Source organism: Drosophila simulans, chromosome 2R, assembly GCF_016746395.2.
Source record: "Drosophila simulans strain w501 chromosome 2R, Prin_Dsim_3.1, whole genome shotgun sequence".
Classification (NCBI taxonomy): domain Eukaryota; kingdom Metazoa; phylum Arthropoda; class Insecta; order Diptera; family Drosophilidae; genus Drosophila; species Drosophila simulans.
The window spans coordinates 681349-698777 of NC_052521.2; the positions used below are offsets into that span (position 1 = coordinate 681349).

Sequence of the window (17429 nt, forward strand, 5' to 3'; positions counted from 1 at the left end):
CGATTTATTAAAATTCCATGCACGTTCTTTAAGTACTGATACATTTTTTAACGACCGAAACTGCGATCCGTGAACAACCATATTAAATCCGAACAGAGCACGGGGAACATTGCAAGAATTAATTTACTGAGTTTTAAAACGAGCAGCTTATTGAATGTATGTGGTGATCCCATTCGGTGTGTACTGTTTTCAAGTACGCTCGAATAGCTACTATAATTGACCTATTAACGCGATCTGCCACATTGGATTGCGGCGAATAAATGGACGAATTCATATGCCATACCACATATGAAGTCAAAAAAGCGTGAAGCTCTGAACTTGTGAGCTATTATCGCCATGATTCGGGAACTCCAAACATAAAGAATATTTCATTCTGCAAAAATGCAACACTTTTGAAGTAAACTTTATCAAAGGGCACAATCAATGATATATTTGAGAAAAGATCTACCACTATAAATAATCCAACATGTCCTTGCTTAGTCCAGGCAAAAGGCCCTAATATGTCAACGTACATCCGCTAGAAAGGACGCTTCGATTCCGCTGCCTGACCCATCGTTTTACAGATCTCACATCTACTAATATATTCGCGCACTTGGCGAACCATTCCGAGCCAATAAAAATGTCTGCGTATAAGATCCAGTGTTTTCGCAATAACTACATGCACTGATACAACTACATTATTCGGTCAGAGTTCTTGGAACCCATAGCTTCCACGATTTCACGTTCAGAACTTTTCTCGTCCGAATATATACAAACTTTCTTGGTTTTCTGTAATTTTTTATTCAGATCTGCATATTCCTTTTCCTGAAAACATTCTAAGGATTCTAAGTCAATATCCGGTCCATATGATTCAATCACCGCGATTTCTTTACAATAGATACGCGATAACGCGTCTGGCACCACATGGTCCTTACCCTTCCGATGACGAAATGTAAACGTATATCCCTGTAATTGCATAGCCCACCTAGCTAACCATCCTTTAAGATTACTCAATTTCATGAGCCAAGCTAAACTTGCATGAGCGGTTACAACTTAGAATTCCTGGAATTCCAGATAACATGAATCTGTCAATACCTAAAATCACTACCAAGCACTCTCTTTCTCTAACACTATAGTTACGCTGCGCTGAATTAAGTTTTTTCGACATATAAGCCACGGGTCTCTCTTCCCCCTGCTGATTTAGTTGAACCAAAACCGCATTAAGCTCCTCAAACGCTTTCTCGGCTTCCGTCCACATAAATTTGGTCTTCAATCTTAGTAAGTCCGTTATAGGTGACGCAAAAACAGAAAAATTTGCGATAAACCTCCTGTACCACCCTGCGAGTCCCAAAAATCCCATAGTCTTATTCAAAGATCTCGGAGCTGGCCAATTTACAATCGATCAGATTTTGTTTGGATTCGTGGATATTTCCTTAAGCCTATTACAAAACCTAAGTATTTGACCGCGGTCACTGTAAACTGACTTTTCTTTATATTCAATGTTAAATCCGCCTCTTGCAATCGGATAGCCAATTTCCTAAGAACTTTGATGTGCGACACAAAGTGTTCAGAAACACAAGTCATCCAGATACCCCAACCATATTCTTGCTTCAATTCTGGAGGAAAAACTCCGTCCATGAGCCGACACATAGTCCGAACGACATAACTTTGAACTGATATAATGGACGTCCCGGAACTGTAAACGCTGTAACTGCCCGAGTTACCGAATCGACCATACACCATACTATACACCTTGAAGCAGTTCATCGCCCAGTGATCTCAAGTGATCACTACACTTTGTTGCAATGCCGACTCAGCATTGCGACAGTTCGAATGAACAACTGGAACTGCAGTAACAGCATTTTCGCGGACACAATTTAGACAACATAAGCATTCTTGTAAACACTTGTAGCTTAAGCTTTTATTCGAGAAATAAAGTAAGTTCAGTTTAGTTTGGAACACAAAAGAGAAAAGGCCGAATGTCTTAAATCAAAATACTATACGGAAGTACATCACTCCCAGGAGACTGGTACCTGGCGCAGTCGATTAACGGACAGCACACAACCTAAAGGGACAACGCAACCAGGATGAAAAGTATAATAAGTCTTGTATTGTGAGTAGCTGTGTAGTAATGTGAAAGATGGTGTAAAAAAATGGAGAAAAACAAACAACAACGTATAAATAAGTAAATAATAAACTCAATAAATTAAATGAATTAAAAAAAGAATAAATAAAATAAAATAAAATAAAATATTAATAATCATAATTATTTAAACTAAACCTTAGAAAATGCGGTTCTTCTCGGCCTTTACAACGTGTTCGGTGTGACGTGCAAACAGTGTCGGGGCAAACGGCTGATACATAACCAACAACATGGCTTTGTGGCAGCCGCGGGTCACTGAGGCGTATGATACAACGGCGGATCTTCGCAGAAATTATGAGACTAACAATAAGTTTACAAATCTATATTATGTACTGTTTTGAACAATCTTTTGAACTGTATTCTTGAAGAACGGACCTAATAATCAGCGATGAGTCGGAAGGTCGTTGCGGCGAAGACGGGATTGGGCACAAGCCCGCGAGAAACTTCTCGCAAGATGGTTAGGATGTGAAGTTAATTTGCTCATGTAATTCTGTTATTATTGAGTAATTTCCTCTCTGACAGATATGATGTTAAGGTCTCTTTGGATATTTTCGTTTCCGATATACCATGGTGCCCCAGTGATTGTTCTCAGTATCTTGGACTGAGCCCTTTGCATGATATCTATGTTGCTACTGCTGGCACTTCACCATAGTTGGGAGCCGTATGTCCAAATTGGTTTTAATACGGAATTGTAGAGTAAGACCCTGTGGTCAAGACAGAGGAATGACCGTGAGTTGATAAGCCAATGGACACTACTAGCCTTAAGCTTCAGATGTGTTCTTTTGGCTTCAATATCGGCATCAGAGTTAAGCTTTGGATTTAGCGCGCTATGTGAGCTTATATATTTTCTGTACTTGATCCAGGTTGTTCTTTTTGATGTTAACCTGCTAGTCTGTTTTCTAGTCTCAAGGCATTTGAGGGCGTTCAGTATTAAGAGGACTGGCGAGTGGTCAGATGACGGATCCGGTAGGGATTCGGCACTAATGAGGTTTCGTTTGATGTTTTAGTCATTGCAAAATCGATAAAATCAGGAATTTCGTTCGGGTCGGTCGGCCAGTATGATGGTCTGCCTGAAGAGACGTAGTCAAGTTCTATTTACATTTATGATGGCGTTATACAACTGTTTTCGTTTAGGGGTGACGAGGCGTGATCCCCAGTGGGTGTGTTTGGCGTTGTAGTCACCTGCAGCAATGAAATGGTCCCATAGAGTGTTGAAGAAGTCTAGAATTTGTTGTTACAATACACTATAACGTGGGGAACAGTATACCGCTGCGAGGCTGAGATTGCCGCTTCCTTGTTGTACGTTTATACATGTGCCCTGCATGTAATTAGTTGCAAACTCGCTATAATGGTGGTGTTTGATGCGATTTCTAATCAGGATACCGGTTCCGCCATGTGCCTTTCCGTCTGAATGATTTGTTCCGTAAAACAAAAAGCCGCTTATTTGGAAGATATATTTAGCAGTGAGATGTTGTTCCGACAGTAGCATGACGTCAATTTGATTGTCATGAAGAAATTGAGCTATTTCAAGTTTATGCCGTGAAACGCCGTTGGCGTTCCACAATGATATTCGTAGGGCAACCATTGATTATGTGGAACGTTGTGATATTAGCATCTCCATGAGGTGATTTTGGTTGCGCATGAGGTATTGCATGGTAGTCCGCATGAAGGACATGAATTCAATCATATTCTGCTGCAAAGTATGGTTTCATGGTTTCAATATTGCTTTGTTGTTGCGTCAGCAATTCGGATTTGGTGTCGGATCAATTTGGGCAGTATGTAGAGTTGTTGTCGTAGTGCTAGGTTTAGTAAGTCCCGATTTCAGTACGTTTGCGAAAGTCACATTTTGTGAAGAGATCCCCGGGCCAAATGAGGATCACTTTGCGGTTGAGGCGTTATGGAGGCGTACAGGCGTTACTCGGGGCTGAAGCCGGCTTTTGAGGTCTTTGTATATTGGACAGCCTCTATAGTTTGCTGTGTGGTTACCGCCACAGTTTCCGCACTTTTTAGTATTGGGATAACTTTTATTTGTCTTGCAATGAGCAGAGTCTTGAAGCTCTCCACAGATAACACAAACAGTGCAGTATGCTCTTGTCGCATTACGAATGTATTTGACCACTGTACGTGTCTGTCACATTATTAACATGGTTTGATCACTGTGCTTGCAAGACGCAGCTGCGCAATGAGTTTGGTATATTGTGAGGTCATTCCTAGAATTTGACTACAACGTAGAATATGACTGGCGCCAAAGTACCGTTACGAGTGAGTCGACGGCGTTGTCGCGCTGTCGCCTAGTGTAGTCCAGCTAGCGTGTGTAAAGGATAGATCGATGCGTAGAAAATACGATCAGTTGCATACAGACGATCGCGCACGCCGGTTGGAATTCGCTTCACTCGAAAAGTTTATTTGCCAATATGGAAGATCAGGCGCAAGAAAATGCCAACGCTGCGATATACACATAATATTATGCACAAAATATTATACACAAGGACGAAACGTACAAAGTACCAATAAAGATAATGGTTCACTATCAAATATTAAACTAGTGACAAGCCTTAACCTATCTAACGCTGGACGCGAATCGGTTCATTGTTGAACAGGTCACTGAAAAAAGTCAAGCAAACGCTTCAACATACTAGACGCCACACGAACCGATTCGAACGGGTCACTGAAGCTTTAAACAAAATAAGAAAAATAAACAAATAATAATAATAATAATAATAATAATAATAATAATAAAAAGAAAAATGTATTTATAAAAACAAACAACTCTATACCCATTTGTACTACCGCTGAAACAAAACTATTTATATTGCACAAAAATATTAGAAACCAAAACATACCGCTACATTACAGATATTAAACATTCTAGCAACAAGGAAAGAAGTTTACCACTACACAACACGAATAACATAAGCAACGTAGAAGAAATTCTCTTGTTAATCAGAGGAACCGATAAGACACCCTACGGTCAAATGCTTCTAAGGGCAATTAGGCAGAAAATCGAAGGTAAGGCCGACGATGCTCTTCACTCATCCGGAGCCAGCCTTAACTGGGATGAAATCAAAGACGCATTAATTTTGCATTATTCCGACAAGCGAGACGAACAAACTCTCTTATCCGAACTACATAACCTAGCTGATTCTAAACGTCCAATTCCAACTTTATTCGAAAAATGTATTATTAAAATTTTCTACCAAGTGCCTCGAAAAACAAACAGGGTACTTAATTAAACGAGAGACCGGGTCCCCCTTGCCATACATTATAATCCACTCAAAATCCGAATACCCTCTAAAATTCCTAATAGACACAGGGGCGACTATGTCAATCATTAACCCTGAATTAATCCTAAACCCGGGCCGAATTACTCTAACAAACCCAATTTCAATTAAAACCTCACTTAACGTGCACGAAGTCTACTAAGAAACCAGAGTACCGTTATTAAAAGAATTCTCAGATACTAAATCTTACAAACTAATTCTGTTCAGATTCCACCAATTATTCAATGGATTAATCGGTATGGACATCTTACAAAGAGTGAAGGCAATAGTCAATATTAAAACATCTGTACTAGAAACTGAACACTTCAAAATCGTAATACAGCCTCAGAACTCCAAGTTCTAGAGGAAACTTCCAAGAACCCGATAGCCTTTTCGTGTAAAACAACACAAATTTCCGAAGACATCCTCATATCAGGAGGATTGTACCAGGCTAGCCACAACCTTAGTTTCATGGAAGTGGTCAATAAATCACAAACAGACAAACATAAACTTTATCTGGACTCAGCATTAAAAGTTGAGAAGTACGCCGAGAACGATTTTATCGAAATAAATGCAATTTTTGAGGTCAGTGACAACATACCCTAAGACAAGACCGACCTTCTTACCCAACTGAGGAATGAACACTTAAACGTCGAGGAATTTACAGCATTAAAAAACCTTTGCAAGAAATTTCCAAAACTTTTTCACCATGAGGGAGATAACCTTCACGAACCTGGTTAAACATAGAATACAGACTACAGACGAAGCAAGCACTATTTGACTTCTAAATCACCCCTAGTTCTAACATTCTATCGATTTCTCCATAAATAAATTTTTCTACGGCCGGTGAAACTGGATAAAATCGCTGTTTGATCGGTGTAGATGTTCCCATGTTCCCGCGATAGATATTATTACAAAAAATTAGATAAAATTTAAAAATTGTTCAAAAGGATGGGAGTGATCGGTTCGGCGGCTTTAGAGCGGTAGAGTGGGAGTGGCAAAAAGATTTTTGCAAATCGATAGAAATTTAAGCGACTAATAAAATTCTAAGAAATGTCCAACAATATTTTAATAATGTGGGCGTGGCAGTTTTAGGGCTTTACAGTGGGCGTGGCAAACTTGTTGTTCTTGCAAATCGATAGAAATTTACAAGACTTATAATTGCAGAAATACATCCTAAGACAACAAAATTGAAGAAGTAATTAAATGAAGAGGGTATAAAAGATAAGAAGAAGACGAATTACAAATAGGTCGCAGTATGTTAAATCGTTTGTCATCATGCTTTTGTCCAGTTTGCATGATTCTTGAGAAAATTTTGAAGTCGCAGAAGAAACACAAGACGAGTATAAAATAGAAAACAATTTGACGATTTTTTGAAAAAGTTCGAAATTAAAAGGCAATTGACGGCTACTCACACGCCGCAGAAAAATTGTATTGCTGAGCGAGCAAATCGCACATTAATAGAAATGGCAAAAAGTCTCCTAATTCACGCAAATTTACTGGAATTTCTGTGTGCTGAAGCTGCGCAAACCGCTTATTTGCGTAATAGATTTTCAACTAAAGATCTCAATGGAGGGACTCCCTTTGAGTTATGGAATGGGCAAAGGCCATCTGTAAAGCATCTTTGCACCTTTGGATCACGTGTTTTTGCACTGTATAAACCAAAGAAGAGGCAGTTTCAGGCAAAAGGAATCGAGTATGTGTTTGATGGATATTCACACGAGAAAAAAACGTATCGTCTCTACGATCCCGAAAAACGGTTGTTTGGGAACGAGCCACCCTGTATACGCGAACAAGTCACCCTTTATCTTTGTTTACATTATCATTTGTCTGCAGCTTCAGCGGAGCTTATCAGCGGAATCAATGTAAGCATCGCACCGCTGTAATTGTCCGCGAGCTTGCCCAGTACTTTTCCAAACTTCTAACTCCCTTCTAACTGTAACTTGTTTACGTCTTATGCTAGTTCAATCGTATGGCGTGAGTACAGCCAAAGCTTAAGTTAGTCACATTTTTGATCTGCGAGAAAACGTACGCATCGGTGTCGAACTAATTAATATTAAGTGTCTGAAATTAACCAATAAATCAAACTAAACAGTAAAAAAAAAAAAAAAAAAATTGGTCCTTCGAGCCGGATAACCGGAACTGCGTTTCTTTCGGGCATTTGATTTTGATTATTGGCCTTTTGGCAAACGATGATCTATAGATTCCTACATCGTATAGAATCGTTCCCTTCTTTCGACCTTCCTTTGGGAGACCCAACGTTCTGCACACCTGCAGCAAACCTGCAGCAAAATTGTTGGATCGTATCAACTTTGGTCTCTATACACAGGAGATCGGAAACACTTTGGTAACGACTTTCCTATCGCTCTCAATACTGTATTTGGTTGGATTCTTGCAGGCTCTTACTCTGCATTCGATGATCACCCTACTTCTGCGGTTACTCATCAGGCGGACCTAGACACGATGGTTTGTTCATTCATGGAGATGGACAGCATTCAGCCTAACCAGGCTCTCCTCGACGCCAGCGATCCCACAGAGCGTCATTTTGCTGCCACACACAAGCGCTCGACGGACGGGGTGTACGTCGTCGAGTATCACTTCAAGGAGAAGGCAACGCCTATTGATTCGACCTTGCCACAGGCCATCAATCGCTTCTTCTCGCTGGAACGCAAATTTCGTCGGTATCCAGAATTGAAGCAGCAGTACGAAGCTTTCCTGGACGACTACTTGCAACGTGGACATATGGAACAACTGACCTCGGCTCAGGTTGAGGAGTCCCCAGACACCTGCATCTATTTGCCGCACCACGCTGTCATCAAACTGGACAGTCTGACTAACAAATGTCGTGTAGTTTTTGATGGATCAGGAAAGGACAGCTCTGGAGTATCGCTCAATGACAGACTACATATTGGTCCACCGATTCAACGCGATCTTCTTGGCGTTTGTCTACGCTTCCGGCAGCACCAATATGTTTTATGCGCAGATGTCGAAAAAATGTTTCGAGGCATTAAAATCTTTAAGCCACACACCAATTTTTAGCGCATTGTTTGGCGCACGACTGAGAATGAACCTCTGCTTCATTTTCGCCTGCTGCCGGTTACCTACGGATTGGCACCGTCACCATTTCTGGCTGTTCGAGTTCTAAAGCAACTTGATGACGATCATGGCCATGAATACCCTGCAGCAGCTCACGCTCTTCTGCACGATGCCTATGTGGACGATATCCCTACAGGCGCCAACACATTTGAGGAGCTTATGATTCTCGAGGACGAGCTTATAGCCCTCTTGGATAAGGGAAAATTCAAGCTACGCAAATGGAGTTCTAATAGTTGGCGTCTTCTAAAATCATAACCAGATAAAGATAGATGTTTTGAACCTATCCAGCTCCTCAACAAATCAGCTGCGGATTCACCTGTCAAAGTTCTTGGTATCCAATGGAACCCTGGGAAGGACGTTCTGTATCTCAAACTAAAGGGATGCGATGCGAGCATTTCTCCGACGAAAAGAGAACTCTTGTCTCAGCTATCAAGAATTTATGATCCGTTTGGACTGGTAGCGCCGGTCACAGTTCTACTCAAGCTAATCTTCAAAAAAAGCTGGACAAGTGTCCTGCAGTGGGACGACCCCATTCCTGAAAGTCTACGTACGCGCTGGAGAGCCTTAGTAGAGGATTTGCCAGCACTTACGCAATTTTATTTTATTTTTGTTTTTTATTTACGCACGGGTCCCACGGCCACACCTCCCGCCCAACCGACCGAGGGGCGCTGCCGTGTATCGTACGGCTCGATTCGCGAGAAGATATAGACGCGATATAAAAAATAGAATAGGAACGAGGAAATTAATATAATGCGGAAAAACTATGTTAAATATTAGTGTTAGTAGGATCTAATTATTTAATAGAAAAGATAATATCGATTGCTTTAATAGCGGCAGAGAGTCAAGATTACAGATAATAGGATAAAGTCTATTATAGTCAGAACATAAAACTCTGAAAGGGTCATGCAACTCTTAATTAGATCTACAATGATTTAAGATAAGGGGTATATAGTTTCTAGTGAATCTACTTGGAACCGAGAAGTTAAGCCGACTAATCAAGTCGGGACTCTCAACATCCCCACGAATAAGCTTACAAATAAAAACTGTTCCAAGCATAGTTCTACGGTTATACAATGCCAAGTACCACGGTATATTGCGTCGCCATTTCGAGATGTTCAACTACACGGATTCGCCGACGCATCCTCGCACGCCTACGGTGCAGTAGTTTACGCTCGAGTTGCAGTTGGATGCAGCTTTCAAGTAACTCTGGTTGCCGCCAAAACACGGGTGGCCCCGATCAAGCCCGTATCAATTCCACGTTTGGAGCTAAACGCTGCGTTACTTCTATCTCGATTGCTTTCTATTGTCAAAACGTCGCTAACAATTCCTCTTTTCAGCACGAGCTGCTGGACAGATTCAGAAATTGTGCTACACTGGCTTTCAGCTCCCCCTCGACGGTGGAACACCTACGTCTGCAACCGAACTTCTGAGATATTTAGCGACTTTCCCCGTAGCTGCTGGAACCATGTTCGCACGGAAGACAATTCTGCTGATTGTGCTTCCCGAGGACTTCATCCGTCAAAGCTTCTGGAGCATCGACTGTGGTGGAAAGGTCCGTCCTGCCTAGCCACACCCACCTCTGAGTGGTCACCTTCTACAAGCAAGTTCAGCGTATCTTCAAGTTTCGATGTCAACACCGAAGAACGAGCCATAAAGCCCACGACTCTACATAACTTTCCTGATGAAAGTATACACGAGTTACTCATCCACAAATTCTCAACCTGGACGCGTCTTATAAGGGTATCTAGCTACTGTCATCGCTTTATTCACACTCTGCGATCCCATCATAGGAATTCGGCACCATTCCTTACGTCTGAAGAGTTGCTGGACGCACAGCGCCGACTTATTCGACATGTGCAACAAAAATCCTTTGCCAGAGAATATGCGCAGCTAGAGAATCGACGCCAGCTTAAATCGCATCTTATCCGGTTTTCTCCGTTTCTGGATGATTATGGAGTAATGCGAGTCGGTGGGAGAATCGAGCAATCTACATTCAACTACAACGCCAAGCATACCTAAAGATACACCACTAGCTGGACTGCTGGTTCGACATTTTCACGTCTCCTATCTGCACACTGGAGTTGATGCAACGTTCACCAATCTTCGTCAGCAGTACTGGATTCTGGGAGCCCGCAATCTCGTCAGAAAGGCAGTCTTCCAATGCAAATCCTGTTTTCTTCAACGAAAGGGCACAAGCAACCAGATCATGGGAGAGCTACCAATTCCTCGAGTTCAAGCTAGCCGCTGCTTTCAACACACAGGGCTGGACTACGCTGGACCGATCGCAATCAAGGAATCAAAGGGAAGAACTCCACGCATCGGAAAGGCATGGTTTTCTATTTTCGTGTGCCTCACTACAAAGGCACTTCACATCGAGGTTGTTAGTGAGCTAACTACACAGGCTTTCATCGCAGCCTTTCAAAGATTCATTGCCCGCCGAGCGAAGCCTACTGACCTGTATTCGGACAATGGAACTACATTTCATGGAGGCAAGCAAACTTTGGATGACATGAGACGTCTGGCCATTCAACAAGCCAAAGATGAGGAACTAGCAGGATTCTTTGCCAATGAAGGGATTTCTTGGCACTTTATACCCCCGTCTGCTCCCCATTTTGGAGGGATGTGGGAAGCTGGAATTCGCTCAATTAAACTCCATATGAAACGGATACTTGGATCAAAGGCTTTAACGTTTGAGGAGCTCTCTACTGTCCTGACCCAAATTGAAGCTATCCTGAATTCACGCCCGCTGTGCCCAACTGGGGATAATTCTTTGGATCCACTGACGCCTGCTCATTTTTTGACTGGATCTCCGTATACTGCATTGCCTGAACCCTGTCGTCTGGATATGCAAGTCAATCGATTGGAGAGGTGGAATCAGCTGCAAGCCATGGTTCAAGGCTTTTGGAAAAGGTGGCATATGGAATACCTGACATCTCTTCATGAGCGGACAAAGTGGCATCTGGAAACCGAGAATCTGAAGATCGACACACTGGTAGTACTCAAGGAGCCCAATCTACCGCCCTCTAAATGGATTCTTGGCCGCATCACCGCAGTGCACGCAGGAATCGACAACAAGGTCCGAGTCGTTACAGTGAAGACTGCTCACGGATTATACAAACGCCCAATTGCCAAAAAAGCTGTACTGCCTCTCTGCTGAACAACCGTTCAGGGGGGCCGGTATGTTTGGGAACGAGACACCCTGTATACGCGAACAAGTCACCCTTTATCTTTGTTTACATTATCATTTGTCTGCAGCTTCAGCGGAGCTTATCAGCGGAATCAATGTAAGCATCGCACCGCTGTAATTGTCCGCGAGCTTGCCCAGTACTTTTCCAAACTTCTAACTCCCTTCTAACTGTAACTTGTTTACGTCTTATGCTAGTTTAATCGTATGGCGTGAGTACAGCCAAAGCTTAAGCTAGTCACATTTTTGATCTGCGAGAAAACGTACGCATCGGTGTCGAACTAATTAATATTAAGTGTCTGAAATTAACCAATAAATCAAACTAAACAGTAACACTGGCGGCTTTATTTATGAACAACGGTCAATAATGGTACGTCATGACGTAAAACTTTTAGATGGTGAGTTTAAGTCAGCTGCACAGAACTCAATAATTGATTTAGCGGCCATCTATGGCTTAGAACAATATGGAGTATCCTGGAATAATACACTGGATGAGGTTTTAAAAGGTCTAGATATCAAAAGATGTGCCTTTACGTACATCTCACAGAGCAAAAGGACATTGCTGTTTACGTAGACGACTTAATTATCATTTATCCTACCGAGAGAGACATAAAAAGAAAGATTGCTGAAAAGTTGGAGACACATGATAGCGGACCCTAAAAAACTTTCTTGGAATTGAAGTTAAGCGAGCTGGTGAACGAGGACATGTAACAATGTCCTTATTAGCCAACTATGGGATGCAGAACTGTCGATCTGCGCCCACGCTGGTTGCGCCTTGATTTCAAGTTTCTGCAAATTTCTGCAAATACCGATGTCAATGCTTTTAAAAGTTATCTGGAAACAGCTATCAGCCTGGATATCTCGCTAAAATCAGGAGAGGAGATAGACCATGCTGTGGAGCTACTCACAAACAAGATCCATAAAGCAAGCTATATATGTACGAAGCTTCCAGCCAGAAACTCACAATCAAATCAGCTCTATCTCTCAGTTGAAATCTGACAGCAAATACAACACAAGAGAAATTTGCGTAAAAGATGGCAAGAAACTCTCTACCCTGCCGATAAAAGATCGTCAACTTTAAGAAATGAATCTCTCGCTGAATATCTTAGAAATCTAGATCCACATTCTTGTAACCACGAACATAATTTATGGAGAGCAACCAAATATCTTAAGCGACCTGCAAAAAGAAACACAGTAGTCCGAAACTGTAATGGCGAATGGTTTAGATCTGATGATGAACAAGCCAAAGCATTTGCTCAACACCTAAACTCTGTATTTCAGCCAAATGATATTGATAACCCGCAAACAGAAAGAGAAGTAGATAACTTTCTCGTGTCACCCTGCCAAATGAGCTTACCCATTCGTAATATCAGTATTAATGAAGTTTCATCAGAAATTAAATGGCTGAATAGTAGAAAGGCTCCAGGTTCGGACAAAATAGATGGCATAACCTTGAAAAATCTACCATCAAAGTGTATACGGTTTCTTACGTTTATATTTAATGCGATCTTAAGAGTTGACCACTTCCCAAGCCAATGGAAATCTGCGGAAATTATAATGATCTTTTAACCAATCAAGGCAGAAAATGAAGTGACATCGTACCGTCCCATTAGTTTGTTGTCAATATTTTCTAAAGTATTTGAAAAAATACTTTTAAAGAGAATGTTGCCAATCTTGGACGAATTCGCTATCATACCCGAACACGAGTTTGGATTCAATAGGGGCCACGGAACCCCTGAGCAATGTCACAGAATTATAAATAAAATTTTGTCAGCATTTGAGAGCAAAAAATACTGCACTGCAACATTTCTTGACGTTCAACAAGAGTTTGATCGAGTCTGGCATGACGGATTATTATATAAAATCAAAAAGTGGTTACCTGCACCATATTTTTTATTATTAAAGTCATACCTAACCAATAGACACTTTTATGTGCAACAAAAAAATGAATACTCTCCCTTGCATTTTATAAAAGCAGGAGTCCCACAAGGAAGCGTCTTAGGACCTGTCTTATACACCCTGTACACGGCCGATATGCCCTTAACAAATACCTGCACTGTGGCAACATACGCGGATGATACAGCTATATTAGCTACCAGCTCATCTAAAGAGGAAGCCTCACAGCTCCTGCAAGCAGAGCTACGTCTTATTGAAAGCTGGTTCCTTCTTTGGAAAATTAAAGTCAACGCCCTGAAACCTGCGCAAATAACGTTTGCAATAAGAAGAGGTGACTGCCCAGAAGTGTCATTTATTGGATCAGCAATCCCACAAAGTAATTGCATAAAGTTGGCTTGCACCTCGATCGCAGACTAACGTGGAAAAACCACATAAAAGCAAAGCGCCAGCAACTAAATTTAAAAAGTTTGAAGATGACCTGGTTGCTTGAAAGAAAATCTGCAACCACTCTGGAAAATAAAGTCCGTTTATACAAAGCTATACTAAAGCCCGTGTGGACTTATGGCATACAGCTCTGGGGTACTGCCAGCAACTCAAATATTGAGATTCTACAACGCTACCAATCAAAAATATTAAGACAAATTGTTAATGCTCCATTTTATATTTCAAATGCAAGTATCCATAAAGACTTAGGAATCCCTTATGTTAAAGAAGAAATAGCAAAACATAGTAAAAAATATATAGACAGACTAAGAACACATGAAAATAACTTAGCCCTAAGTTTGGCAAATAATAATAACAACGTCAGAGGACTTAAAAGATTTCACGTGCTAGATCTCCCTGACAGGTATTAAGTGTTAAAACATGTTATGCATAGAGTATGTAGTAGGGATTAATGGATAACTACTGCCTCTGTTACTTTAAGATTAATTATAAAATTTACTTATTGTCATACTTTTTAAGACAAATTGTAAATAAAAAGAGAGAGAAAAAAAAAAAATTTAAGAACACACAAAAAAAAATGGAATTATGAGATACCAAGATAAATGATGTTATGTTATTTAATTTTATATTATGGCATAAACGATAACTATGAACATTTACTAAATAATGAAAATAATATATTTCATTTGGAGAACTCATCAGCAAACATATTATATCAAACATTTTTAATCACTGGTCAATGCATCTCTCAAATCCATTTGCAATAAAACAGCCGAAACACATTTGTATTTGAAAATAAATCTTTAAGACACAAATAGTTAAAGTAAAACCAAATTAAAAGAGATTGCGAAATGTTCCACAAATCAATGCAGGGCCACAATATAATGAAATTAAGCCAATGCACTTTAAAAGTCCATATGCCCACAGTTGAATAAAGAAGTTATTCAAATGAATAAGACATAAACATTAAAACCCCTCAAGCATAAATCTTTCCTAGCTTTTGATCGACGGCACCACAGTTGCAGAGATTTTTTGAACGTAAATTTATTTTCAAATTGGTTTACGAAGTGACCGGTGTGTCTGATAGTTACAGCCAATTTAGTATAAACGAAATTTTTCGTATTAATAGTATAATAGTATTGACAAAAAGTTCAGTAGTTATCGATTTTCTCTTGTTTCCTTATTTTAAAATGTCTATAAAAAATTATCGCTGTGGTGTCGTCCAATTGATGCCAATAATGGCATTCACTGTTAATGTCCGGTGTGATTTCAGATCGATAACGTTACCAAATGGGGAAATAAGCATGGAGGAGATAAGCACTGCAAGAGATCTTAGTCATCAGCTTTGGGACCAAGGTTGGAGCAGCAGTCTTTCGCTTGGACTTGGCCCCACAACCAGTGAAGTGTTAAGCTAAGCTGGCCTCTGCTAATGTTTTTATTGCGCAGAAACAACTAGAGCCTGCAAAGGAAAATGTGTTAAATCAACAAAGAATAGACACTGAAAAGCAAACACAAGCTTTAATATTGAAACAAAAGTCTCAAGCAGCGTCTGCTATATACAACTCTGAGGCTATTGAACGACGTCTTGCAGCATCCAAGTCAGCGGTGGCACGTGCAGCTGGTAATTTTGCTGCGGCTAAAACTAAAAAAATTAAAAGTGAAGCTGCCAAGCTTGGCCACATTACTCGAAATGGTCAGAACGTTTTATCTTTATCGCCAGCAAGCAATCATTTGTCTACATAGTATCTAGAACCGGTTCACTTCAGTTCATGGCTTAATGGTCAGAGTCATTTTCCTTAAAAGCTATAAAATAATCAAAACATCCATTGAAATAATCAATATATCTCATTTTGTTATTTAATGTAAAGGATATTCATCCATCATCCATATAAATCCATCGGCAACTGAAGCGTACCGTATACCTTTGCAGTAAATATATATAAACAATGAGACTATCAGATACCCTTTACCCCTGCTCGTAGTTCCTTAATTTGGGTCATTTTGTATTTCTCGTTTCGGTGATTTTTATTTATCTCGTGTTACACTTTGAATGATTTGTCAGTTGTGGAATTCTCCACCGCTTGCCAGTCGAGATTTCACATTTTCACAGACTAGTGTAAAGAGGCGCTGGGCTCTCAAAGCGAATGCCGAATGCCCAACGAACTGCTGACCCTTGCTCTGTCCCGGCTGGTCCCTCCAGACGCATGTTCGGCTTTCACAAGCCCTTCGTGATATCGCCCGGTTTACGCCGTAGTCCCTTCTGCAAGACGCCTAGTAAAAGTCGAACGTTCCACCCTAGCCTTTTATCAACTTGAAACTAACGTACCTTGATGGGATTGCTCGGCGGCCTCGTTTTCGTTGTCCCCCTCTCTCATCGTCCTGGACGTCCTAGACGCGTTAAGCCCACGTCTGCTCTAATTGGTCAAGCTGGTACCATGCCTCCTCGGCTGTTACGAACGCTTCGGGCAATTGCTCAGCTTACGTAACGCAATCTCCGAACTTCCCAATCCCGCTAAGCACTTTCGCGGCTGTAGGTCCCTTGTTGCTCTCGGCCTGGAGGTCACCTTTGACCGTTATTACTTGATCGATGCTATATGTACATCTTAACGAGAGCGAAGATGAAAAAGGGACCTCGTAATTGCAGAGCGAACAGCGGAATGCTAAGCCAAAGGTGAAGGTGCGAGAGTACTAGAGAGAGCGCGAGAGAGGAGAGCTTTTTTCTGGATGTTAGTGTGGGCGTGGCAAATCAATTTATTTTTTTTGACGATTTGGAAATTGGCAAGGCATACAATAATATTAAGTGGTTTAAGCCTTTCTTAAAATTTTGGCCGAGACATTTTTGGGTTGTTTGGGGCGGTGGAGTGGGCGTAGCTACATCAGGAAATAAACTAATAAATAAATAAAGAAACATTTTTACAAAAAAAGGTTCAAATCACTATGACATTATATAGGAATAACAAGAGAGAATGCTATAGTCGACTTTTCCGATTTTCAGATACCCGTTACTCAGCTAGTGTGAGTGCGAACGCGAAATTTCATACTTTTTCTGGGATATCGATATATATTTATAGTTGGCGTAGCAAAAAGTTATTTAGCAAATCGTTAGAAATTTACAAGACTAATAAAATTATAAAAAAGTATCCAAAAAAATTTTCAAATATGTGGGCGTGGCAGTTTTATGCGGTTTGTGGCAGTTATAGTGGGCGTGGTAATATCGGTCAAGAAACTTGCGCTGCTTAATCTTAACCTTCTAGCTATGGTTCCTGAGATCTCGACGTTCATTGGGACAGGAAAAATCTTCGCTTCGCGCAGCCATCGTTTAGCAGCGCCACCGCCTATACCCCAAGATTAGACTGTGGAAGCCACAAAGTGATCTGTTAGTTGAGTCGAAGGCTCTAACTTTTTACACGGGCAGAAAGAGAGGAAA

The 17429-nt window shown here is 40.9% G+C and overlaps 2 protein-coding genes across 2 annotated transcripts; both read left to right on the plus strand.

Moving 5' to 3' along the window:
* The first annotated feature begins 7845 nt into the window (after positions 1-7845).
* On the plus strand, positions 7846-8733 carry LOC123327156. The gene is made up of 2 exons (XM_044922757.1): positions 7846-8322; positions 8422-8733. Exons 1-2 carry the CDS (start codon positions 7846-7848, stop codon positions 8731-8733), a joined length of 789 nt encoding a protein of 262 aa, XP_044778692.1.
* A 743-nt stretch (positions 8734-9476) lies between these two features.
* Positions 9477-14182, plus strand: LOC123327082. The gene is made up of 2 exons (XM_044922453.1): positions 9477-11397; positions 11447-14182. Exons 1-2 carry the CDS (start codon positions 10685-10687, stop codon positions 11454-11456), a joined length of 723 nt encoding a protein of 240 aa, XP_044778388.1. The 5' UTR covers positions 9477-10684; the 3' UTR covers positions 11457-14182.
* Positions 14183-17429: the final 3247 nt, after the last annotated feature.